The sequence below is a fragment of the Pelodiscus sinensis genome, chromosome 1 (assembly GCF_049634645.1).
Source record: "Pelodiscus sinensis isolate JC-2024 chromosome 1, ASM4963464v1, whole genome shotgun sequence".
NCBI lineage: Eukaryota > Metazoa > Chordata > Testudines > Trionychidae > Pelodiscus > Pelodiscus sinensis.
The window spans coordinates 59,877,012-59,904,101 of NC_134711.1; the positions used below are offsets into that span (position 1 = coordinate 59,877,012).

General features: G+C 40.6%; 1 protein-coding gene across 2 annotated transcripts in view; it reads right to left on the reverse strand.

The window, feature by feature from the left end:
- Positions 1-27,090, reverse strand: part of PPM1H (protein phosphatase, Mg2+/Mn2+ dependent 1H) — a 194,880-nt gene that overhangs the window by 141,025 nt on the left and 26,765 nt on the right. The window contains exon 1 of one of the 2 annotated variants that reach the window (XM_075930885.1): positions 3,083-3,461. The exons of the other annotated variant lie outside the window; for it this stretch is intronic. Coding sequence (XP_075787000.1) covers positions 3,083-3,099 — 17 coding nt within the window. The 5' untranslated portion in view covers positions 3,100-3,461. Of the gene's footprint in view, positions 1-3,082; positions 3,462-27,090 lie in introns of those variants that run through there. 2 annotated transcript variants of the gene reach the window in all.

Sequence of the window (27,090 nt, forward strand, 5' to 3'; positions counted from 1 at the left end):
CAAGAATATCCTGATTAGGGATGTTAAATATTGGTTAATGTAATAGTCGATTAACCTAATGGATTCTTATTGGTTAGTCAACTATTCTATAATCCCCAGGCAGCCCCTATCCAGGAGAGAGGGGTCTGAGCTCCCAGACCCAGCACAAGCTGTAACTGAGCTGGGCTGCCTGCCCACCTGGCTCCTAATACACTTTAAATGTAGAGCTGCAGCGGGAGGTAGGTCCAGGACCCAGTGCAAGCTGGGACTGAGCTGGGCTGCTGGCCAGCCTCCTAAAAAATTTACTGGCAAGGAATTTACTGCTGGGGGGAAAAGGCGTGTAGTCTATAGCATTAACCTATAAACTTTTGCTTATCGGTTAATCGACTATACTATGTATCAGAGGGGTATACATCCCTAATCCTGATAGGTACATTCTGATTCACCAAAGAAGGCCAACTGAGGCCTTAAATAAAAGTCGGAACCACCCTGGTCATTAATATTGTTGTAAAATGAGTATACAGATGCTATATAGAGAGTTTTGAATGCTGAAAATATTCTAAAGTCAGTATTAATGTAGAGTTGACAATGTGGTTTTTGCCAGACAAAAGATTTGCATTTGCCTCTCCCTTGATTGAGATGTAAAGCTAACAAATAGAAAGCTCTATTTATAGGCCCCTATCAAATTCACAGTACATTTTGGTCAATTTCACAGCAAGAAGGGTTTAAAATTGATCAATTTCCTGATTTCAGATGTTTGTATCTGAAATTTCTGATCAGAAATGTCAGTTTCCCTATTGTTACCATGGGAGTCCCACCTAAAATTGGATTGTGGGCAGGAGAGTCGCAAGATTTGAACTTCATTTCAGATCTGCTGGGCTCTGAAGTCAGCACAGAAGGCAGCGGCTGTTGATCTTCTGGCCACTAGAAGAGGGACCTAGAGGTTGATACCATCTCAATCATTCTGGTGGGAGCACCCCAGCCAGAGTCCTATAGCTTCTAGTCATGGCCAGTGGCAGATAACGCAGGAACCTCAGTTAATTTTGGACCTCACTAGAAAAATGGGTATCCTGAGTCCTGGAAGACGACACAGGAGTAGAATGCCTGAGTCCTGGCTGGAAGTATGCAGGGGGAGAGGAGGGGAAACCTTGGCCCCAGCTCCAGGGCTGCTGCAGTGTAGAAATGCAGGTATATGACCCTCACTTCTGTGTGACTTATGGAGGTGGATTTGATCTTCCTACCAAAAGCAGTCACACAGGAGAAGTCTCTCCAGCCTGTCTTGGACTAGCAGCTAGGAGCACCAGGCTGGGGCACTCCTAGCAGCACAAGGAGATAGGATTTCACAGGGAAGATCTTATTTCACAATCTGTGATGCATTTTTCACAGCCATGAAGTTGGTAAAGCCCTCTTTACATAAAAAGTCAATGAAGGGATAGATTGACAAGACAATGGCACAGTGAAGAACAAACAACACAGGATTATCCTGACTGAGTCCAGACAAACTCTGGAGAATGCAAAGATGACATCCTTTCCCCCTTGCATCTAGGAATTAATTACCATAGGCAGTGTGATTGCCTTCATGAAAATGGGCTCACAACCTGCCTGGCTGAAACTGCAAATTCCATATGGAAAGGTAACAGGCTAAAGTATAAGGTCTAGAAATCAGGTCATATGAAACCCTTGTTTCTATTATCCTTTCTCATTAGCTCTTGAATAATGAACCTTTGACAATAAACCCATTCTTGTTGTCACTATAAATAGCTCTCAGTGCTGTGCTATTATACAAAGACCTGATCTTGAGTTGAATCACACAGGTTGGAGTGTGCTCTCTCCCCTGGGAGATAGCAGAACTGGTATTTCTTCAGTGAATAAGAGGCCAGCCACTACAAGGAATGCTTCAAATAGGGACTGTGATATCCCTACTGTTAACCTGCAAGGCAAAGCAAGAGCTGGTATAGCTCAGAATAAGATTATTTAGGAGGCTAAGAAGCTGGTGGTGTCAGGAAATTGATACCAAATACAAACAAGTCTCCCTCATGCTGGAGGCAGGGAGCTAACAAGGTGACTCTCAATCCTAGGTATCCCCAAGAAGTGTCACACCATCCTGCACACACTCAGCTCGATGCTCTTCTCCACAGTAGTATTATTCCAATATTGCAGGGGACATTTAAAACACGATCAGTTAGAAAAAAACTCAATGGGTTCAGCCAATAATCAAGATTGAAAGATGCATGCATTAAAATATGCACAGTTTGATTCCAACAGAGAAGCTAAGCACAATTTCAACAAGCATTGGCCAAAAAGAGCTTTCCTCTGCATTCATTTGAGTCTGTTACAAAGAAGGTCGTGGCTTGAGTCTCAGCAGTTTAAAACACAGAATTTGCAGTAGCAACCGGAAGATGCAGATAAACATTAAGTCCTTTCCACTGTCCATCAGACAGGACAATGTATTGAATACATGTGAAGGAGAGTGTTGTTTTGCCAAACAGACTAAAAACTTTTTAAACTAATTTACTTAGAAATTACAAACATTTTAAAGCACATACGTTAGTACCGATAAATCTAAGGGAGGTTTGATGAAAAATCTCCAGATTGAAATATCTCAGGAAACACAATGAGCTTTGTTCACAGATCGATGTTTGTATTAGTTTGTCTCCTCTAAGCAGAGGCCTCTTTGCTTCTAGACAGAAATGCTGATCCTATGATGAATGCAACTTCACCTGGCCTGCAGGAGAACAGATTGATGCTTTAATAAGAAAGAGTAAAGAAGCCCTCTCTATGGCATAGGTCATGTTGTCTACACAACTGGAAGGCATTCCTAGGGTTAGTAACAAAATGGTCTCCAGACCATTCCTGATTTCCAAAACAGGTTATCAATAAAACTAACAACTCCATAGTCAAGATCAGATGTCCCACTGGTCAAAATTTAAACTAGGTAACATGTATTGTCCTGGTAGCACACTGAAGTAGTAAATGCTGCCAGAATATTGACAGCACTTTGGAATTACCCATAAGAAAATGTAGCAGCCTTTTACAACTTTTATTTTCACTTCTGTTTTGTTGAATTTCAGAATTAATGAAGTACACACTTTTGAGCACTCACCGTTGAGAATCGGTCATAATTCATCCTTGTGCACTGGAATTCCAGTGAAATTTGAAAAGCCAAGTATCAGAATGGGAGCCGTGTTAGTCTGAATCTGCAAAAGCGGCGAGGAGCCCTGTGGCACCTTATAGACTAACCAAAGTGTTGGAGCATAAGCTTTCATGGGCAAAGACCCACTTCATCAGATGCATGTAGTGGAAATTTCCAGAGGCAGGTGAAAAGCCAAGGTAGCCTATTGCCAAATACAGAATAAGTCAAAATTGGAAGGTACAAAACACAGTTCAAACAGTTCAAACCTTTACAGGAGCAACCGTGCAGCCAGTGTGACAGAAGACACTGAGGCAGTAAAAGAAACTGAAAGAAAGATATTTCCTCAAACTATCAGGAACCATGCAAAACAACTCATCAAAAAGCAATGAGGAAGACCTGTCTGACTCTGGATGAAGGAAGGAAGATAGCAGTCACGTAGTAGATTACTTACAGAGTTTTGATCCAATTCTGCTGCCAGAGACATGAAAACTCCCATTTAATTAATGACTCATCAAAGTCCTTTGGGTATGATAAAACATATTCCCAGATATAGAGGCTTCAGCTGAAAAATTGATCCCAAAGGTGTCATGAATCCACACCCAAAAAATCCAGAAACGTCAGAGTTAAGAGTAGAATTACATTGACACTTATTTCAAAGTCAGTGTCTAGCTACTACAAAGACGTCTGAACAGTTAGTGCTAGTACAAATTATATGTGCTGCAAATTTCTAGCCAGAACTCCAAGCCACTGTAATGTCAGCCAAATCTCTAAATGTATTTGTTTGATTAGTTTATTTGATGCATAATAATTAAGTTTAACCAATATATTTATTTAAGTTCTCCACAGCTGAACTGTGTTCTCCCTCATAAAGTTAGTTTTACTCACTTGAGAGAATCACAGCCTTTCAGAGCCATAATAAACTGCATTCATTTTTTTAAATGTATGTCAGTTACGAGAGACAGAAATGGCTCTTCTGGTGCTATTAAGTTCTATCAGACGGTATTAGTCTGAACTATGAAAATGCTGCATATTAAACAGTGGAGGGGGGTTCAAGTAAATGAACAACATATACAAGTTAAGTTATCTATTAATTCTCCCTCCTAACACTCACAAAAAGATCTACTTCTTGTTACTGTATATACCTCAAATGTACTTCTACTTCCCCCAACAGCGTCATCTGCTGAGCTCTACAAGCAGCCAGCAGAGTGCTCAGGTCATGTCCTTGAAAGTTTCACAAGTACATTTATACATATGAGAAACAGCCAATGCACAAACTTGCAGAACAGATTTCTACTTATTCCTTTTTGGAAGCTACACCGGTTAAGATAAATATACAAATGACAATACCAAGTTTCTGGAACCTGGAAAGGATAGCCCGCTCCTAATGCTCCTGTTCTTTTAAGTCACACTGAGTTCCACTGACTTCAGCTACCACAGTCTTGGAAATCTTTACCAAGTCTCTGACATGATGCTTTGTACTCTTAAGATAGGGCAATTGAGTTATACATTTGCAGATAGATCCATTTTCTCAACGTACAACACAGTAGCCCAGGATTCCCCCTCCTTTTTTCAGTTTACTTCCCCCACCCTTAAGCCATTATGACGACTGCCATTCCCACCCTATGAAACACTGAGGCTGCAGTTGAGTTTGGACAGGACACACACTCTCATCTAGGAGCTAAGTGCACTGATTCCGCAAAAGAGCCCTTTCAGAGAATGGTAGGTTCAGTGATTCTGCATTGTAATACAAAGCTCTTCTGCCAAGTCATTACAGTGTCAGTTGCCCTAACCCGACACAAAAAGATTAGCCAACCTTATTAGTTCTTGCTGTTCTTGGACACCTTCTCCAGACTGGCCTGATACCATCTCAAATCTGTCATAACTGAACTACTCAATTCTCCCTCAAAAACTACTGACTACACCCTTGCTCATTACTGAGGACGGAACCACTAGGCTTTTTGCCACTCTTGGATGCAGGACCACCTTACACTCCTCCCTCTATTGCCTCTTCAGGGTACCCAGGCTGTAACTAATGTGGCAAAGCCCGACCATGCCCAGTGGGTCCTGTGCTCCTGGCAGATAATGTTTGCCTCAGAGGCTCACTATGGCCCTCTACACAGCCTCTTTACTACAGGCAGGGGGCACAGCCTACTGAGCCACACTCATCACAGGTTACTTCACAGTTTGGGTAAAACCATCCTGTAGTCCTGGTCTTCCCTCTCAGAGGAGACTGTAGTGGCATGGGGAGGTTTGGGGGAACCTAGGACCACCCCCTACTCTGGGTTCCGGCCGCAGGGACCCTAAGGTAGCAGCAACAGACAAGGTTTCTGTTATTCCCAGTCTGGCAGCTTCTTCCCTGGGCCACTTCCCCAAATGATCCCTCCTAGTACCTTTCCTCTGGTACCTGAACAAGTCAGTCCTGCTCCTCCACGGAACTCTGCCTTTCTCGCAATCCTCAGATCACACACAGTTTCATCTGTTCTCTCCCAGAGAGCCCTTATGAGCAAACCCCAGCAGGCCTTAATGGGCTTCAGGTGCTCTGATTAGCCTGCTGCTTCAGGCAAACTCTTAACTGACCCCAGGTGTCTAGATAATTAGACAAATATAATAATGTCATTATATAAATCCATGGCACACCTTCACCTTGAATACTTGCATAATTCTGGTCACCCATCTCAAAAAAGGATATAGCAAGAACTGGAACAGGTACAGAGAAGGGCAGCAAAAATGATCTAAGATATGGAAAAGCTTCTGTTTGAGGAGATATTAAAAAGACTGGGACTGTTCATCTTAGAAGACATGACTAAGAGTATATGAGAGAAGTCTATAAAATCAGGGAACTTGAAGAGACAGTGAAGTGAGAAGTGTTATTTTCCTCTTCACAGAACACAAGAACCAGGAGTCATTCAATAAAACTAATAAGCAGCGGGTTTAAAATAAACCTCAGGAGGTATTTCTTCACACAGTGCACAGTCAACCTGTGGAACTCTCTGCCAGGAGATGTTGTGAAAAATCAAAAATATAAATGGGTTAAAAAAAGAATTGAGTATGTTCACAGAAGACAGGTGCATCAATGGCTAATAGCCAAGATGGTAAGGAATGCAACCTTGTGCTCTGGTTTTCCCTAAACCTCTGACTGCCAGAGACTAGGTATATGGATGACAGATGGATCATTCAATAATTGCCCTGCTCTGTTCACTCTCTCTGAAGTATCTGTAATTGGTCACTGTGAGCAGACAGGATATAGGGCTAGGTGCATCATTGATCTGATCCTGAATGGCTCTTCTGGACACATGAATGAGATTCAAAAAAAATCAAATTAGGAAAACAACAGGCATAAGCTATTAAACCAGCTGCTGAACAGCAACCTGTAGCAGTGCCATCTATGCTAACAGCATCTGGTTTTTAAACACTAACATGGCTCTCTATACCATCACAGTCATTACAGGAACTTTGATGGTCACCAAGGCAAACCTGTTTGGTTAAACACTACTTACCCAATTTGTTTTCATTCTCAGATTTGCTTCCCTCTATTAGTGATATTTGAGCATCTCTTCATTCCAGATCTGCTATTTTTCTGTCAGTTTCCTCAGATAAATTTACTCTTTACCCAGCACACACTGGAACCCTTTACTCTCTCTCTCTCCTGCACCCTCTTCCCCTCAATCAGAACCTATCCTCTATCACAGATTTCATCAGCTGGATGAAATAACCAGGCTGGTCAGATGCATTGCATATTGCAGCATACTCTCACATCTCTTACTGTGAAAGTCTCACTTGAATATTTTGCAAGTAATTTTTGATAGTTGTAAAATAAAGCCTCCATGTTTTAGTATGTATTGTCTACATCTTGTAATAAGTGGAAAACTTTCGGAATGAACAAAGATGGTGTTCAGTACACATTGTTTTTAGAATGAACATTCTACAAAATGAACGGTACTCTATTCTGACACAGCACGTGCCATTTTGAAAGCTTTATTCCACTGTTATCCTAGCACAGTTAAAACTAGCTCTATAACGGTGTCTCCACCTTGGTTTCGAGAGCACCTCCTCGGGTGTCAAGTCTTGTGCCTTTATTTATCACAGGCTGGAATTCTGCAATCTTTCCACTCAGACTGAGCTCCGGGCTACAGTGCCCTATTTATCAACCTTAACGATCCAAATGGTGACCAACCTCTGTCAAAGTGGTTACTCCCTTTAGGAGTCTGTGACCAATGGTATTCCATAACAAAACATCCTCCCCAATCCAAAATATTGCTTATTTTAACAGCAGGGAAAAACATCAGAGAAAAGATTATTTTAAAAACAAAACACAATCTACATACATGTCTATCTTACAAAAAGGTTTACCATCACCTGAGGGTACCTTAGGCAAGTCTAGCTTCTTCTGACACCCCAACAGATAGCTTTGGGTCAGTCTGCCCCCCCCCCCCCACACAAATTTCCCCCTCCACTTGAGTGTTCCTTTTAAAATCTGCTATATATTTCTTTTGATCTTCTATATATTGCTTTTGATCTTGGTTCCCAGGCCATTTCTTATCCTGGCATGTCTCTTAACAGTTCTCCAGAGTTTGATGGGAAGTCACTTATCTTAAGGCATAATTTCTCTTTCTTGCTTGATTTTCCTTACTGACGTCTATTAAGCTAAGCCAATGTATTCAGACAGTAAACATCCCCATAGCCAGGTAAATATAAAGTATTCATAAATTATTGCAGACAGGCTCCAGTCCGGCCACAAGCACATTCTCTACAGAAAATACGAAGTTGCCAGAATGGAAAACAGTTAGCACCATATGTTGGAAAGCCAATATTTGATTAACCATTTGCATATAAGAAGTGATGTGCTGTGATCAAACGCACCCCTGGATTCACTTCCTGCACACTACTATAATAATCTTTGTACAAAATACGCCTGTGAGATTATTTGAAAACTAATAACTTGTAGTTCAATAATGTCATGGTGAAATGTGCATAGCAACATTTTCTGTACAGTAATGTCATAAACAAACTGAAATTATGACTGAAGTGTGTTTACCAGATGAGGCTGGGGAACAGGTAAATCTGTCCCTCAGAGGAAAAAGAACAAGATGACGACTCTAAGCTAGTTGTCATCAAAGCTGATTGGCAACAGAGAGGCAGAAGCAAATCAATCTTCATTTTAACAAAAAACAACATGGAGTCTCATGGAGAAAGAGATTTCACATCTCTGTCCTCACAGCTGGAAGAAACTTTCATGTGGGGTAACCATCTGGAAAAATGCATTTCAAAGAATGACTGGACTATAAAAGTGAGGGGCAAACACACCACACATATTCACTCTATCACTCACTTTTTTTGCCTAGGAACCAGCCCTTTGTTCTTTCAGTGCAGATTTTGACTTGAAAATGTGATCAGCTGCATTGCTAGGAACTCGTGATTAAGGCTTTTTACCTTGAACCAAGTCTACCTTACATTTTAGTTATTAGAAAGTGTTTTTTAATCTTCCTTTTTTCTTGTAACCATTTGACTTTAATGCCTTATGCTTGTACTCACTTAAAATCTCTTTGTAGTTAAATAAACTTGTTTTGTTCTTTAATCAAAGGAAATTCAGTGTTGTGTTTAAATTGAACCATGTGGATAATGCCAATTAAACTAGCAAACTGTTGTTCATTGACCCAGTATGGGGGGAATGGACTTCTAACATGAGAGCTGTCGAGAAGAGAGCTGGACTGTGCAGAACATGTGGTTTGGGGGAAAGTCCAGGACTGAGACTGCACTAAGGTCACCTTGCAAGCAGTAATGAAGGTTGGTAGAAGCCAGAGCATGACTAGAATATGTTGGCAGGCTGTTGCTATCCTCAGATACTCAGGGTATGACCTGCAGGCTGTTTGTAAGGGGTCCAGGAGTGCTGAAACAATTTGTCTAATGGGGATGCTGAGAGCTATTTAAACAAACTGTAGACCCTGTACATAATGGGAACCACTTCAAATCAGGTGATGTGACAGCGCCCCTTAGTACTCCTAGTTCTAGCACTTATGAAGAGGCCAAGGTTGGGAGCTATATCAGCAAAGCATTATGAGGCACCAAGGGTTACACCACATATATATCATATTAAATGGCACTTGGTAGTATATTATTATTATTGGGTGACTCCTGGCATTGGATACCTACAGGCTACACTGCAGCTTCCATTATCCCCACAAAAAGGAGGTACACAATATAGGAGCAAAAGTTCAGATGCACTAGGCCTGTTACACTCCCTGGACTATAAGGGTACATCTACACTGCACCAAAGGTCAAAATAAGATGCACAATTTGAGCTATGTAAATTGCATCATATCTTATTTCGATGTTATTTTGAAATACTTTATTCTGAAATCTGGCGCTCTCTACACAGCACTTATTTTGAAATGAATCGCTATTCTGAAATATCCCTTACTCCTCATAGAATGAGGTTTATAAGGACGTGGGAATAGCGAGCCCATTATATTCTGAAATAAAGGGTGCTCTTAAAAGACGTAGAATAGCTATTTCGGGATACCTTTGGTATCCCAAAATAGCGCTGCAGTGTAGACTTAGCATAAGAATCTCAGAGTGGTAGCTGTGTTAGTCTGTATCTGCAAAAACAACGAGGAGTCTTGTGGAATTTAAAGACTAACAGATTTATTAGGGCATAAGCTTTTGTGGCGAAAACCAACTTCATCAGATGAATTGAAGTGGAAGATATAGAAGCAGAAGTGTATGATTCACTTTTCCCTGACATGATTAGCTACATTAACACAAGCAGCTTCTTTATTTATATATATATATATATATATATATATATAAGAAGCTGCTTGTGTTAATGTAGCTAATCATGTCAGGGAAAAGTGAATCATTCACAGCATTTGATGTGGAGATGTGAATATCCAGAGAAGGGAAATTACCTTTGTAATGCATTAAGCAATTAAGATCCTTATTCAATCTTAAATTGATTGTGTTGAATTTGCAAATGAATTCCAGTTCAGCTGTCTTCTTTTGTAACCAGTTTTTGAAATTCTTTTGTAGAAAGATGACTACTTTCAAATCCATTACTTAATGTCCAGAGTTGTAGAACAGCTACTTTTCAATCTGTTACCTAATGGCTAGGGAGATTAAAATGTTCCTCTACAGGTTTATGCGTGTTACCATTCCTAATGTCTGATTTGTGTCCATTTATCCTTTGGCTATGGTGTGAATGACCCACTTCCACTCCGACTTGATTAGCTTCATTAACAATAACAAATAATTTCTTCCTCATACATAGCCCTGCTTCTATAACTTCCCCTTCAATTCATCTGATGAAGTGGGTTTTACCCAAAGCAGCTTATGCTGTAACAAATCTGTTTGTCTCTAAGATGCCACAAGACTTAATTGTTTTTGGATTGCAAGAGGACTTTCATTCTGATCAGTAAGAAGCTCATTTAAGTCTCAGCAAAGACATTACTGGTCTCACACATCTTTTTTTCCCCAGACTCCTGACAATTCATTAGCAGCATTTGCTTTACAACAATGTTCTACTCTACATGAAAACATTATGGATCAATGTACGTGTTACTGGGATTGATTGTTTCTCTCTCCACTCTACGCATGCAGAAAGTGTCTAGGATGCATAATTCTTAGCTACACTGATTTTCCAGATAGCAAAACTGGCAATCTGGTATTTATTCTCAGTTCCCCCATACAGTTTCAGTGACAAATAGAACAGCAAATCTAAAATTGTTACCTATTTCTAAGTTCAAACCCAACATCCTTTACACCAAGCAAATGCTAAAATGCAAGGGAAGTTTTTCTCCGTTACATTGTATCTCAAAAGATACTTTTCAGACTCACTTGTATTTCCCATAATTCATCCTCTCAAAGGGTTTCATCCAACAGAAATATTCCAATTGGTATCCGAAGGAGCTGAATTAGGCCCTAAGGCACAACTCCTAATAAATAAATACAGAAAATCCAGGAGTTTATCTAGTTCAAAATCAACTGAAATGTCTGAACAGTCCATTACAAAATAATGCTGGCACTACATGTCCTAAAACCTACTCTTTATTTTTTAGTTTGAAATCAGTCTTAAGATGCTACTCTGCTCAGGCAGAAAGTGTTGCAACCTGTACTTTCCCCCTGACAGTTCGAAGAATCAAAAATAAAAAATATTGTGTCAGATGAAATTTGCTTTGCTACACTATTATCAGTGTTGAATCATAGCAGAAAAGGTAAGGAGACTGTGAGAGGGTGGAATCTTGCAACATGTATTAATTGGGTAGGTTAATGGTAAATTAGGTTTACCTTTTCTGAGTTTTAACAAGTACAGAGAAACCATAATATTTCATTTACTTATACAGTTATTCTTAATTACACATTCTGTTTCTTTTTTTAAAATCAAGCATTTTTAAAAGTAGTTCCTTGGTCCATTTCCTATTACAAGTGACAAAAAGAGCAGCTATTAACATTCAGAGGTTTAGTGACTATTTCTGATCTCTTCTAGTCTGTAAATATATTTGTTGCAAACTCTTTAACTGCAAGACTAATTGGGTTGCAATGACAACTAGAAATATCATTGCCATCATATCTCTTAGCAATGATTTCTTGAGGACTGTTATCCAACGCTAGTGTGATAGGGGATGATGACAACTCAGACTTTTAAAAATCACTGTCAACAGAGGCAAGAATTTTCTTATCGCACCTATTCTGTATGATACATATATTGAATGGGGGTACCTGTTTTGACTCATGGGTTTCTGGCTTAGTTATAACCTATTCTGGATAATCTTCTCTAAAAGGTGAAAATACAGAGCTGTCTCCATGGCTACTAATAATGCTGGTACTCTTCCATAGTTCTGAATACAGATTGCAATGCTGTATGAATATAAGTCTAAGGCTTATTCAGGCCCGCTATACTATTAAATTGATAGTCATCCTGTTACAAACTAAAACCTCAACTGCAAAGTACATCTATAGGTGGTAGGGAATTTTCTCTGGGGCTACATCTACAATTCACTTTTATGCAAGAGAGTGTCCAGACTGCATGGACGCTCTTGCGCAATTAAACTCTGATGGCCATTAACAGACTGGTCATCAGAGCACCTGTACTTTTTCTGATAGGCTCTTTTTGCGCAAGAAACCCCTGTTGAGTGTCCAACACACACCTTTTTAGTTCTTGAGCAAAAAGGAGTTAATCCTCGTAGAAGAGGGTATACCTACACCACAAAAGCCCTCTGTTATGCTGTTCTGTAAATTTTCTTGCGCAAAAACGTGCTTGAGGTGTGGATGCTTTGCAGGTTTTTGCACAAAAATAGCGATTTTTGTGCAAAAAACTCCTGTAGCGTAGATGTAGCCTGGCAGTTAAAATGAACCAATGGCTATGTTTGTTGGTACAGATACCTTTTTAGGAAATTCATAGATTCAGGCTGTTTAAGACCAGAAGGGACCACTGCAATCATCTAGTCTGACTAGGGCTTCCAGGTGTCCAGTTTTGAACCGGACAATCCAGTATTTGAGCTCTCTGTTCGGGAAACAAATTGAGACAATATAAATGTCCGGTATCTTCTAAATAAGATGTAATGTAGATTGTGATGTAATGTCAAGTGTGTCCGGTATTTTTGTTGAAACCATCTAGCAACCTTAAGTCTGACCCTCTGTTTAACACAGACCATAAAATGTTCCCCAAATAGTTCCTTTTGAAATACAGCATCTCTTATTAAAAAAAAATCCAATTCTGATTTAAGAATTTCCAAAGATGGAGGATACATCATGACTCTTCGCAAACTGTTTCAAAGGTTTATTATCCTCCCAGTTAAAAATATACTCCTTATTGTGAACTTGTCTAGCTTCAACTTCCAGCCACTGTATCATGTTACACTTTTCTCTCCTAAACTGAAGAGGCTATTATCAAATAATTGTTCCTCGTGCAGGTACTTATAGAGGGTGATGAAGTCATCCCTTAATCTTCTCTTTGTTAAACTAAACAGATTGAGCTCCTTGAACGTACAGCATAAAGCATGTTTTCTAATCCTTGAATTATTCTCATGACACTTTTCTGAACTCTCTCATTTATCACTAGTGCCAGAAAAAGGTAAACTAACCTCTCTATTCTCATTTGAGATTCCCCTTTTTATGCATGCAAGTATTGCTTAGTCATTTGGACACAGCACTGCACTGGGAGGCCATGTTCAGCTGATTTGTGGGTTGTGGTGGACAATCTTTTTTTTAAAGAGACACCGCTTCCCATGCTAACGTCCTCTATGCTGAAAATATGGCCATCATTTTTTGTTCCCAAGTGTACATACCTAGCTGCACAGTAGAATCACAAAGCTACAAGCAGCAGAGCTACATTCAGATCAGGCCACCACATACCTCATTGAGAACAAGGAATATGTAAGCAAGAAGAAGTAGGGACAGAAAAAAGAAACAACATACAGTATTCTGTTAAATGTAAACTTCTGCACGGTGAACTTTCAAAGCTGTATTAAGTCAATGTTCAGTTGTAAACTTTTTAAAGAACTATCATAATATTTTATTAAGAATTACAAACAATTTCCATCCCTAAAGTGTTTGTAACTGGAGTTCTATTAAAAAACCCACATATTATTTGCTTATACCCAGCACATCAAGCAATTCAGATTGCTCTGTATAAGTGACTCAGCCTCTATTAGTTACCAAAATCAGTCCTGAGGGAATCTGCAATTTTACTATGGCTCCAAGTGCAACAATTAATTCCCTCAGGACTACATAATCTAGTCTGACCTCTTGTAGGTCACAGGCCAGTAAATTTCACACTGTTACCCCTGTATTAAGCCCAGTAGCTTGGATATAACGGATGAATCTGATTTAAAAACATCTTGCTGAAAGGCATCCAGACTTAATTCAAAGCCAAGAGTCGGAGAAGCCATCACTTCCCTCAACTGACCATTGGAAACTACACCCTCACCATTAAGAGTGCCTGCCTTATTTTAAACTTGTCTGACAAATTTGTCATTCTTTCTCATTATGCCTTGCCCATTAAAGAGCCTTTTAGTACTCAGTATCTTCTCCTTGTGTAGGTACTTGTACACTAATCATGTTACCTCCCAGTATTCTTTTAGATAAGTTATATAAAATGAGCATTTTCCCCCCTTAATTTTGCTCATAATTTGTCAGACTTAAGAATTACTGTTTTTGAAGCATCACGTGTATGTGTGTGTGTGTATGTATATATATATATATATATATATATATATATATATATATATATATATATAATTACCGATCATTATTGTCCTCTCTTTGCCCACATTTACTGCAATCAAGTCATGATCAATGGCCCCTAAGCAAAAAAAACAGCTTCCAGACCAGTGATTACTTCATTTTTGTGTGTCATGAGACCCAACAGAGAGGTACATTATGTGGGATAAAATGTAATTACATTTTTCTATAATTTTTAGAAAATCTAGTGGTGTCTTACTACTTACTAAATCTTACCTCCAGTCTAGGACTCCACAAATGAAAGTTCCCTCTAACACTATCGTTTTTCCTTTCTACACATTACAGCAAACAGGTGCTTAAAGAGTTATTCATTCTGTTTTTTGACTTGATTTGATCATTTGTAACAGAGCCACACTCTCTCTTGCTCTTTCTTAGCAAATGAATTCAAATGGATTTAAAAAGAAAAACCCCCTCAAACTTCTGACTTTAATAGCCCTAGCACAGGCATGTTTAAGGTGTGGTGATGCGCCCCATCCCCAAAAACTTTTACCCGTTTTATCCTTCTTAAACAGGTTATATAACCTGTGGTTTTAATATTTGAAATCATGAGACCCATTCCAGCAGAGGTCTCAGTAATGCCAATTGTATCAAATTCCTTCTCGTCAGTGAGACTTTATAATTCCACATGCTTTTCACCCAGACTCCTAGCATTGGTATATAAGCATCAGTTCAACTTATTTGTAACTCACTGAGTTTGTCATACTCATTTCCCTACTTATCAGGTTCCCTTTGCATTGCTAAATGCCCTTTTTGGTATTTCAGTTTGCTAATCTCCAACCAAGAAAATTTCCTCCTACCTGTGAGATGTAGGGATCACACTATCTTGAGTGGCTCATGAGTGGGTGCATATCTCAGGGCTTACTGTCAAAAACAGAGCAGCTCCCTCCCCATTGGTGGTGTATTCTATAATTAAATTACCAATTAGATTTTACCAAGACAGTAACAAAAGGTTAACTCCTGGATCACTAGAATAGTTTTACCATGAAGCCACAGACAGTCTCTAAGGAGAGTCTAAGAAAGGAACTATGTTGCTGCCCAGACAAACTGGATTTAGTGATAAATAGTCATTTAAATAAAGTCCAAAAAAATTCATACAATACTCAGGTCACTTCCAGTCCCAAGAGACCAGTCACTTACCCCAGATTGACTGGCACTCTAGATCTTACACCAAAAACAATATCTGCAGCCAATCCTGTAAAACTCTCTAAAGATTTATTATTAACTAGAAAAAAATAAGAGTTATTTACAGGCTAAAAGAAGCAAACAGACACACATAAGAAACTAAATATCAAGAGTGACAAATGTGTAGTGATCTGTCAATATAAAGTTTCTTTCAGTGCAGACTCAGGAGGCAGCACTGGGATCTTTGAGTTCAGTTTGCTGTCTCTAGCTCTGTCAGACTTTAAACAGCGAAGAAAAGTAAATTTTTTCCTGTCACCGTTATTAAAGATTAAATAAAATTGGCCCCAAAACTGATCCCTGAGGAACTCCGCTAGTAACCTTCCTCCAACCTGACAGTTCACCTTTCAATATGACCCGCTGTAGTCTCCCCTTTAACCAGTTGCTTATCCACCTCTCAACTTTCATATTAATCCCTATCATTTTCAATTTAACCAATAATTCCCCATGTGGTACTGTATCAAATACCTTACTAAAGTCAAGGTAGATTAGATATACTGCATTTCTTTTATCTAAAAAATCTGTTACTTTCTCAAAAAAGGAGATCAGGTTGGTTTGGCACGATCTACCTTTTGTAAAACCATGTTGTAATTTGTCCCAATTGCCATTAGCCTCAATGTCTCTAACTACTTTCTCCTTCAAAATTTTTTCCAGGATCTTACATACTACAGATGTCAAACTAACAGGCCTATAATTACCGGGTCGCTTTTTTTCCCTTTCTTAAAAATCAGAACTGTATTAGCAATTCTCCAATCAAATGGTACAACCCCTGAGTTTAGAGATTTATTAAAAATTTGTGTTAATGGACTTGCAAGTTCATGTGCCATTTCCTTTAATATTCTTGGATGAAGATTATCTGGGCCCCCCAATTTACTCCCATTAAGCTGTTCAAGTTTGGCTTTTACCTCAGATATGGTAATATCTACCTCCATATCTTTAGTCCCATTTGTTTATGTTACCATTATCCCTAAGCTCTTCCTTAGCCTCATTAAAGACTGAAGCAAAGTATTTGTTCAAATATTGGCCATTCCTAGATTATCCTTAACCTCCACTCCATCCTTAGTAATTAGCGGTCCTACTTTCTTTGTTTTTTTCCTATTTATATGGCTATAAAACCTTTTACTATTGGTTTTAATTCCCTTTGCAAGGTTCAACTTTACCTGACTTTTAGCCTCTCTCACTTTGTCCCTACATGCTCTAACCTCAATAAGGTAGCTTTCTTTACTGACCCCTCCCATTTTCCACTCCTTATATGCTTTCTGCTTTTTCTTAATCACCTCTCTGAGATGCTTGCTCATCCTGCTTGGTCTAACACACCTGCCTATAAATTTTTTCCCTTTTTTGGGATACAGGCTTCTGACAGCTTCTGCAACTTTAACTTAAAATAATTCCAGGCCTCCTCCACTTTAAGGTCCATAATTTCTTTAGTCCAATCAACTTCCCTAACTAATTCCCTTAATTTATTAAAGTTAGCCCTTCTGAAATCAAAAACCCTAGTTTCAGATTTATTTTTGTTTATCCTTCCATTTAATTTGAACTGAATTAGCTCATGATCACTCGAGCCAAGGTTGTCTCCTACAACCATTTCATCTATGAGGTCCTCGCTACTCACCAAAACCAAATCTAAAATAGCATCCCCCCTTGTTGGTTCAGCAACTACTTGATGAAGGAATTCATCAGCTATCACATCTAGGAAAATCTGAGCCCTATTATTATTACTAGCACTTGTTCTCCAGTCTATATCTGGAAAGTTGAAATCTCCCATTATTACGCAGTTTCCATGAGTATTTACTTCATTAAAAACATTAAAGAGGTCTCTATCCATATCCAAATTGGATCCTGGTGGTCTATAACACACCCCAAGCACTATCCCAAGGGAGGATCTGATAGTTTTCTTTCCCAATGTGATTTTTGCCCAGACTCTGTCTTCTCCATTCCATCACTTTTTATTTCTTTACAATCTACCTCATCTTTGATATACAATGTGACTCCACCACCTTTACCCTTATTTCTGTCTTTCCTAAACAGCACATACCCTTCAATACCTGTACTCCAGTCATGCCTAGTATTCCACCATGTTTCTGTTATTCCTATAATATCTGGTATCACTTCCTGGACCAATAGCTCTAGTTCCTCCTTTTTGTTACCTAGGCTCCTCGCATTGGTGTACAAACATCTTAATTTTTGCTGTATGGCCTCATTCACATTCTTTACCCAATTTGGCACGGATGTTATACCTCCAATATGACCTTTTAGACTAGTATCCACCCCACCCTTCCTCATGTTCATTCTCCTACCCCCAGCTATATCCTTTCTTACTTCGTTTTCCTCCCTCTCAGTGTTAAAATCCGGCGTAGAGATTACCTGGGCATCTCCCAACCGTCTCCCCCAAATTCCTAGTTTAAAGCTCTCTTAATCAATTGAGCCAGCTTCCATCCTAGAAGTCTATTTCCCTCCCTACTTAGGTAAAGTCCATCCCGAGAGAACAGTCTTCTGTGCATAAATGCCTCCCAGTGACCATACATCCCAAAGCCCTCCTTATAGCACCACTGCCTAAGCTATCTATTGATCATCATAATCCTGTCACATCTTAGTTGCCCTTCTCTAGGAACAGGCAGAATCCCACTAAAAATCACCTGAGCCTCAATTTCCTTGAGCATTCTCCCCAGCCTAGCATAGTCTCCCTTAATTCGTTCCAGCGAGAATCTAGCCGTATCATTTGTTCCTACATGAAAGATGATCAATGGATTCCTTCCTGCTCCCTTAATAATCCTCTTCAACCTCAGTTCCACATCTCGTATCTTAGCACCTGGCAGACAGCACACCCTTCTATTCTCTGGATCAGTTCTGGTTACAGGCCTATCTATTCTTCTCAATAAGGAGTCCCCAATCACATAGACCTGTCTTTTCCTAGTGACAGTGAAATTCTCTAGTCTATCTCTAGCTTCCTCTGGCTGCAAGTCCTTGCCATTCCTATTTTCCCTTGTAATCCTCTTTAACCCATCCTGTAGCCTCCTTTAACCCTCCTGTAGCCAATGCTCATTATTGGTGTTGTCTCCATTAAGTCTTCCCCTTTATCTATGGGACTAGCCACTCTTCTCTTCTTCCTTACCCCTCCATCTTCATCATCTACCTGCTGTATCCCTTCTTCATTCTCCAGCTCCACATACCTGTTCTTGAGCTCTATTTTTCCTTCACTGACCCATCTTTTCCTCTGCTTGGTTCTCTGAGTCACATGCTTCCACTGTCCATTTTCTTCGCCCAGCAGTCCCCCCTCTGAGGATCCTTGATCCTGCTTCCATCTGCATATCTAAACTTTCCCCTTCAGCCACGTCATGCCTTTGCCCCATCATCTGCTCAAACCCCCTTCTAAACTCGACCAGAGTTTCCACCTGCATCTCCAATCCTCGGATCTTTTCTTCCATCAGCTCTATCAGGTGGCACTTCATGCAAACAAAACTCCCTTCAGATACCCCCTCCAGAATTACCGGTATGTACATACCGCAGCTACCACATCCAATCATCCTCCTTGTGTTCTCTACTACTTGGGCCATGGCTACTAATGCCTCTGTGTTTTATCTACTTTCTCACCAAAATCCTATTAGTCCGGTGAACACAAAAACAAACCAAAACACCCTCTCCACAACAAAAACAAACTCCAAACAAGTCCCACAATCCAAACTCCCTTTACAAACTCCCACTCAAACTCCCGTTTACAGCTCTGTTTGCTTGGCTCCTGTGCCACTGCAGCTATCTGTGTCTGCACCTATCTGTGGCGCTGCCTGACTAGAAGGCTACCTTTATAGGACCCCTAATCAGTGAAGCCCCGCCCCCTAATCAGGGCTCAGCTTCTCTCCTAGCACACTGCCCCTCCAACAGAACTCCCACTCAAACTCCCCTGTTTACAGCTGTGTTTGCTTGGCTCCTGTGCCGCTGCAGCTATCTGAATATAGCATGGAATATTAACTTTACAAGTGAGATTATTACATGCAGTAACATATAAACATTTCATAGAGTTGATGCACTAAATATATTCTTATAGGGCTAACCCCTAGTTTGAGCAAACTGACATACAGGTGAACTGGTTCTATAGTTCACCTCCAGTATTTTCTGCCTTCTCTCACTCATGGGACTGGAAAGCTCTCCAGGAATATTACTTCTTCAGCTTCCAAGGATCCTGAAGTCTTCAGTCATCTGTGCAATTCCACGTGATACTGATCGGTTCCAAGGTATATCACCATCAACAGAGATCTGCCAAGTAACTTCGTAAACTCATTTCATCGTCTGGTTATATTTCCACTATGGGGAGACAACTCATTCCCGTTATCCTTGTGTTCCGTACTGAATTTTCTGTCCATTCTTATTAATATGGAGTCACCAGTGATGACGGTTTGCCCTTTTAAAATGACTGAGGAGCCTTTCTTGAAAGCTATTTGCAAGCAAGACCATCTTAATTTGCATTACAACGTTATACACAGTTTGTGATTTCAAACAAAATCTTATCTAATGCAAAATCAATGTGCTCTCGACTGCATCAGAAAATTTCCAGAAGAGATACAGAAATCCAAATCTATATTTTAAATATACTCCTTTCTTTTCTATGTATCAGCCTTCTCAACCCCTGGGGATTTTTGGACTAATTGGACAACAACAATATTATTCTACAATACTCATTACCAAGGAAGGAAACATTGAATAACATGGAAAAAATCATCATGATGGATTTATTATTATTATTATGTTACATGAAGACAAAACCAGTATTATTTGCTTTCATTCCTTTCATCAGCTTCTAAATGGTAGCAAAGTTAGAAGCTATTATATTACAACCTGAATCAAATGAAATCTCCAGCCCAGAAGTCCAGCACTGCTGTCTCCTATGTGGACCACTCTCACGGTCATACAATCATTCAATTTCTGCAACAAAGAATATAATCACATAATGCTGGAAGAGAGATACTCTGCCTTCAAAGACTGAACAGACACAAGGATCAAATTCAGCCCTAGAGCAAATGGTTGCAATGCCACTGAATTAACAGGAACTGTGTGAGCTTATCCTAATACCACATTTGGATTAGAGTGTTTGGTACATTGTGATTATGAATAATTTAAATTCTCACACTCAGGAAGAAATATCACAACTGCACAGTCTCTTCTTCACCCCATGCTAACATGGACAACCATTCTTACAGGAGATTCTCCTACACAGTTCATAAGGGCGTTGAGCAGGGTTTTGTAATAACAAGATTCTAGATTGTGAAAATCAAACTGGTTCCCCCAGGACCTGATCCTCTAACAATAAAGATTTTGGAAAGCAACAGTCACTTAAAGAATAAGAGGTCAGAAAAACCAACGAAAATCCCAATAATAAAACAGTCCTGCCTCACCAGAGCAATATTCCAGCTGAGAAGTGCAACAAGGCTTCCATTATATCCTTCAACTGCTAACTAATGGAGAGGCAGTATTCTTACAGGAGACATTGAAAATATTTTAGCTGCATATATTACACTAGTGCTTGCAACCCATCCTGGGGAGGTATCTCAGTCAATTGTTTGTGTACCCTCAGTCAATTGTTTGTGTACCTGCTATTCCGGGTGAGAGAAGGAGAAAGAGAAATAGTGTTTCAAGATGACAAGTGATCCGTGTATAGACAGAGATTAGAATATCACCTGGCATGAGGCCCATGCGTCTCAGAAAGAACAGGGCTTTTTGTTTTGCTTTTAAAAGCCTCTCTTTGGGGAGCAGGTTAGAGCAATTTTCGCTAGTAATGACAAAGTCTCCTCAAAACTTCACCTGATGCTCATCATCCTGAATACCTATACAGATGAAACCTACATCGCTAATTACAGTGTGCCATTCATCCCCTCTCCGACTACAGGGGTTTGCTAATGCTCTACAGAAAAGGATTCCTTTTCAGAAGCCCCCCCAGGACAGAGCCCACATTTATAATAAGGCAACGTTCATTATTAACCACAGATTCTAATTAGCTGTCTGATTTTTATTTCTAAATTCCAGGCTCTGTCCAAATGAGAGTCAATACATTATTTATGATGAAGCTGAAAAGCATTTTCGTAAGCATCTTGTCAGAATATTGTGCAGTTGGAAACCTTGTACCACGTTCTGATGGTAAAACCTGAACTTATGGGACTGCAAGCAGGAGCTCTGAGAACCAAGGAAAATCAACTTGGTTCACTTTGCAGAATTTCTGATATTGATATCACCCTCAACAGAGAAAAAATTGAGGGGCTATAGAAGCAGACTTCAAGTGCCATAGAAAAGTGGTGATGTGCAGTGGTGTGCTTCCTCTTAGTGATATAACAGATAGATAGTATAATTCCAGTAATCTAAACAGCCTTTATCAGAAAATCCTTATTATTCAAACCCAGTGTATCCTACATGTAATATAGCCCTTTTTTAGTTAAGTGCCTACTAATAACTACTCAATTAGCTTCTTAGCACCTATTAGTGCTAATTAGGGATATGAAACATTAATCAGTGTGGGTTGGAGAAGCTTCCTGCCTGCCGCAGGCAGGGGGCTGCTGCAGCCCCCTGGGGCCCGCTCCAGCCCCCTAGGGCCCGCTGTGGGTAAGAGCTGCTCTGGCTGCCCTGTCCAGGTGCAGGTAGGAGATGCCCCGGCCGGGCTGGAGCAACCACTGCTTCTGGGGGGCGGGAGGGCACTCCAACCCACCTGGACTAGAGTGCCTCTCCTTCCCCCGTCTGTGTCCCCTTTAATTTGTTAAACATCACATTTAACTGGTTAACCAATTAAACAGGATTTTACATCCCTAGTGCTAGTCAATGTCTCTGTAGTTCTATAGCAGTTCTTTTGTGTCTGCTATAGCTGTACAAAAAAGAAACACTCCACAAATGACAATTTTTATCATTTTTCCAAAAAGAAACAATTCAGAATTAAGTTACGTACACAGTGGTTTTAATACAATGTTGATGATGTAATAAACTCAATTTTTTAACAACATACAAGAGTATTTAGCAAACATCAGACAGGGAATGCTTTTGCTTCCCATGTTTCTCTCTTAGGCTATGTCTAGACTGCAAGCTACTTTCGTTAGAAGCTTTTCCAGAAGAGATCTTCTGAAAAAATTTCTTCCAAAAGAGAGTGTCCACTCTGCAAAAGCGCATCGAAAAAGCGATCTGCTTTTTCGACAGATAGTGTCCATTCAGTGAGGATGCTATCTCGCATGTAAGCTGTGATTACTATGGGCGGAACGGCCACCAGAGCATCTGTGCTTTTTTCTCTTTCCTCTTCTTTCGAAAGAACTCCCTCTTCCCTGTCCACACATGCCTTTTTCCGAAAGAGCTCGGAAAACTGATTTCAGAAAAACCCCTCTGTTCTTTTGATTTTTTTCCCCAAAAGAACGCAATTACAGTGTGGATGTAATTGAAGTTTTTTCTGAAAAAACTCTATAGTGTAGACTTACCTTTAGTGAAACTGCAGCTCAAAATAGCACAACTGTTGATCTGAAACCTGGTTACCTGTAGCTTCTGGATGTTCTCCAGGCCAGTCACATAAATGGGAACGTATTGTCATACCTTCCCATTTAACAGTCTGAGGAGCCATGATTCTGTTGACTCCCCAGTTTACAAAAGCCCCTTCCTCAAGTTCTAAGCACAGAGCAGTGTTAACATCTGTGTTGATATTTCATAGATATCAAGTTGAGCCTGCTGCAGATGATATGAGTCCCTGGGCTGGCCCTGGAAAATTCTAACTCACAGAGCCCTCAATATAGCATGAGGATGAGGGCATTTCCAGTTTCTGGAAGAAATATCCAAAAGAGATGTTTCTCCACTCATCACCCATGCAAACAGGGTCCATGTTCTAGGTAACAAAGGCTCAATGAAAGCTACTAATATAATAGCATGTACTTCACATGTGGGAACATGCATCTTAAAACATTTACTTTTAAGAGACAAAGAGAAGCCAAAGCACAATTGCAACTGGTTTTAGTGTATATTTACTTGAATTGGGAATTATTCATTTCTTGGAAAGTGAAACAGAAAAAAAATAGCCACAGAGCTAACCCACTCTTAAATATCTCCAGTGATGCAGATTCCACAACCTCCCTAAGCAATTTATTCCAGTGTTTAACCATCCTGACAGGAAGTTTTTCCTGATATCCAACCTAAACCTCCCTTGCTGCCGTTTAAGCCCATTGCTTCTTGTCCTATCATCAGAGGCCAAGGAGAACAATTTTCCCCCTCCTCCCAGTGACACCCTTTTAGATACCTGAAAACTGCTATCATGTCCCCTCTCAGTCTTCTCTTTTCAAAACTAAACAAGCACAATTCTTTCAGCCTTCCCTCATGGGTCATATTTTCTACGCCTTTAATCATTTTTGTTAATATTCTCTGGACTTTCTCCAATTTTTCCACATTTTTCTTGAAACGTGGTACCCAGAACTGGACACAATACTCCAATTGAGGCATAATCACTGTAGAGTTGAGATGAAGAATTACTTTCTGTGTCTTGCTCACAACATTCCTGTTATTACATCCCAGAATCATGTTTGTTTTTTTGCAACAGGGTCACACTGTTGACTCATTTAGCTTGTGGTGCACTATGACCCCTAGATCCCTTTCTGCAGTACTCCTTTCTAGACAGTTACTTCCTATTCTGTATGTGTGAAAAGGATTGTTTATTCCTAAGTGGAGTACTTTGCATTTGTTCTTATTAAACTTCATCCTATTTACCTCCGACCATTTTTCCAGTTTGTTCAGATCATTCTGAATTATGACAATAATTCAACAGTTATTGAAGAGAAATGGCAGTTATCAAGATAACATCAAGAGAAATGAAAGAGAATTTCTAAGCACCAATTAAGCCAGCATCAGAGGAGTACTATTTAATTCATATTTTCAAGTTAAAATAATTTGAATAATCTTTGAATAAAACTAGGATGGATGCTATTTTGGTTAAAAGGCAAATAATTAATAACTTTCTTCTCTCTTTAATAAGGAACATAGCTTATTTAGCCAAGCTTCACAAAGAACCAGCATGCACCATCAAGCTCTACTTCAAAAAGAAATACTTGGCTGAAAGCCCCCTTCTCACAGTTCCCTGCCCCACAGCTGGTAAGGCATTGTGTACACAGGACAAGGAGGAACACACTCACTCTCTATGACAGCACAAGCAGCTGGAAGTGCAGAGTGCTCACAACTAGGAACTCACTTGGCGGGCTAGATCTAGCCCGCAGAAGCCCTTTTGCCCATCCCTGCTCTAGTAGCTACTTTTATATTCCCCATTCACCTGCATGGAATTTTCAAAAAAAAATTAGCTCACATTGTTCCTTCATTGTAAAACCTAATACAGTTAAACTCCGATGGTCCGACATCTGACGGTCCAGCACTCCTGATGGTCCGGCACCATCAGGAACCCGGAAGTGCTCTGGGCAGCCGGATCACTGGAGCTGCTCTGCCCCCAGCTTCCCTATTCAGCCGCTGCTAAAACTGACCAGCGGCTGAATTGGGGAAGCCGGAGGCAGAGCAGCTGGGGCGCTGCCGAGTAGGTCCCCTAGCACTGCCCCTTGGAGCTGCGGGACCAACCGGGCAGCACCCCAGGTGTCCCCGATTCAGCCGCTACTGAAACTGACCAGCGGCTGACTCCAAGAAGCCCAAGGCAGAGCTGCTCTGCCCCCAGCTTCCTGGAATCAGCCACTGATCAGTTTCAGCAGCAGCTGACTTGGGGACACCAGGGGTAGAGCAGCTGGGGTGCTGCCGGGATGGTCCCCGCAATGCTGAGGTGCAGCGCTGCGGGGACCAACCCGGCAGCGCCCCAGCTGCTCTGTCCCAGGCGTCCAGATTCAGCTACTGTTGAAACTGACCAGTGGCTGACTCCAGGAAGCCCGGGGCAGAGCAGCTCTGCCTCGGGCTTCCTGGAGTCAGCCACTGATCAGTTTCAGCAGCAGCTGACTTGGGGACGCCTGGGGCAGAGCAGCTGGGGTGCTGCTGGGTTGGTCCAGTAGCACCGCTCCTCGGTGCTGTGGGACCAACCCGGCAGTCCCCCAGCTGCTCTACCCCAGGCGTCCAGATTCAGCTGCTGCTGGTCAGTTTCAGCAGCGGCTGAATCAGGGACGCCTAGGGCAGAGCCGGACTATCGGAAGGGGGGGGGGGGCTATGAGGGGTCTGGTCTGGCATTCCCCGCCCACCCCAGATCCTTCATAGCCCCCCCTTCCGATAGTCTGGCATATCTGATAATCCGGCATCCCCTGGGTCCCAGAGGTGCTGGATTATCGGAAGTTTACTGTATTTAAAACAATACAAGTATTGGAACCTGGCCTACTTGGGCATCCTTGGAACCTGACCTATGCAGAACCAGAGAATTTGCCAGACCATGGGAGGTCACTATTGTCTAGCAGGATTACCAACACTTCTACAGCTTACTGGGCTCTAAGAAGACATTAAGGGGTAAATTAGAGCTAGATAACCATCACAGAACACCGAGAGCCAGGACTGGTGGCTTTAAACAAACTTTATGAGATGGTGGGAAAATTGGCCAAAGTGGACATCTGGCTAACTAAAATCATGATGGACCACGGATGTTGCTGGACCACAGAGTGCCGAGCTAGAGAGATTCAACCTGGACTACCGATTAACCCAACATTTTCAAACATATAAAGGGAGAAGTACTTATGCACGGGAAACAAAACTAGGAAGATCAATGCTTACATATGTTTCTCTCTCTCTAATATGATATGAAGGGTTAACTTAATAAGACTTGGTAAACAAGAAGCATCAACAGTGATAATATTTTTGAACTATATTTTATCAGAGTTCTAGACTCAGAAAAGGCAGCTCTTATATCTGTATCCCGTGAACATAGTCACCTTCTCTTGGTCCAAAACCCATGCTGTCTGCAGTGCTTGTAGAAGAGAAACTACTTTTAAGTTGCTAAATGTCCTATCCATATCCTCTTAGAAGCCTGTGCTTATTTCTTTCCAGACCATTTTTTAAACATCTTCTCTCCTCCATCCCCTGGTGCTAGAAATTAATAGCTGTACTGCTTGGTACAACATCAGCAACCATCTCAGAATAGCTCTGGGAATGTTAATTGCTGTGCTGCTGCAGGCTCTTCAGCAAGCACTCCCAGATGCACTTTGGTCTCTAACTAAAAAATGGTGGTTATTTAAAACAAAAACCACACATACACACACACACACACACACACACACACACACACACACACACACACACACACCGGTGGGACCAATGAAATTACCATAGCAGATCAATTCAGAGGTCTTGCATGTCCAACATCCTTTCTGCTTTAGTCATCAGTCCTAGATACTTGAAAGGCAATGTATTTTCACTATAATTTCTATTCACTATCTCATACATTCTACCGTGTTGTTTGCTCAGTGTGCAGTGGTGGTCAAAAAAAGCAGATTAAAAAAACCCCAAAACTCTCCAACAATGATCAAGTCTTCTTCCTGAGTGGTTACACTAATTTCAGAACAGACAGGCGTTCAAATCCTTCCTTCCAACATGTATTTTTTTTTTGCATTTATCCACAATGAATTTCATCTAGTTGCAAGTTCAATTAGTTTTAT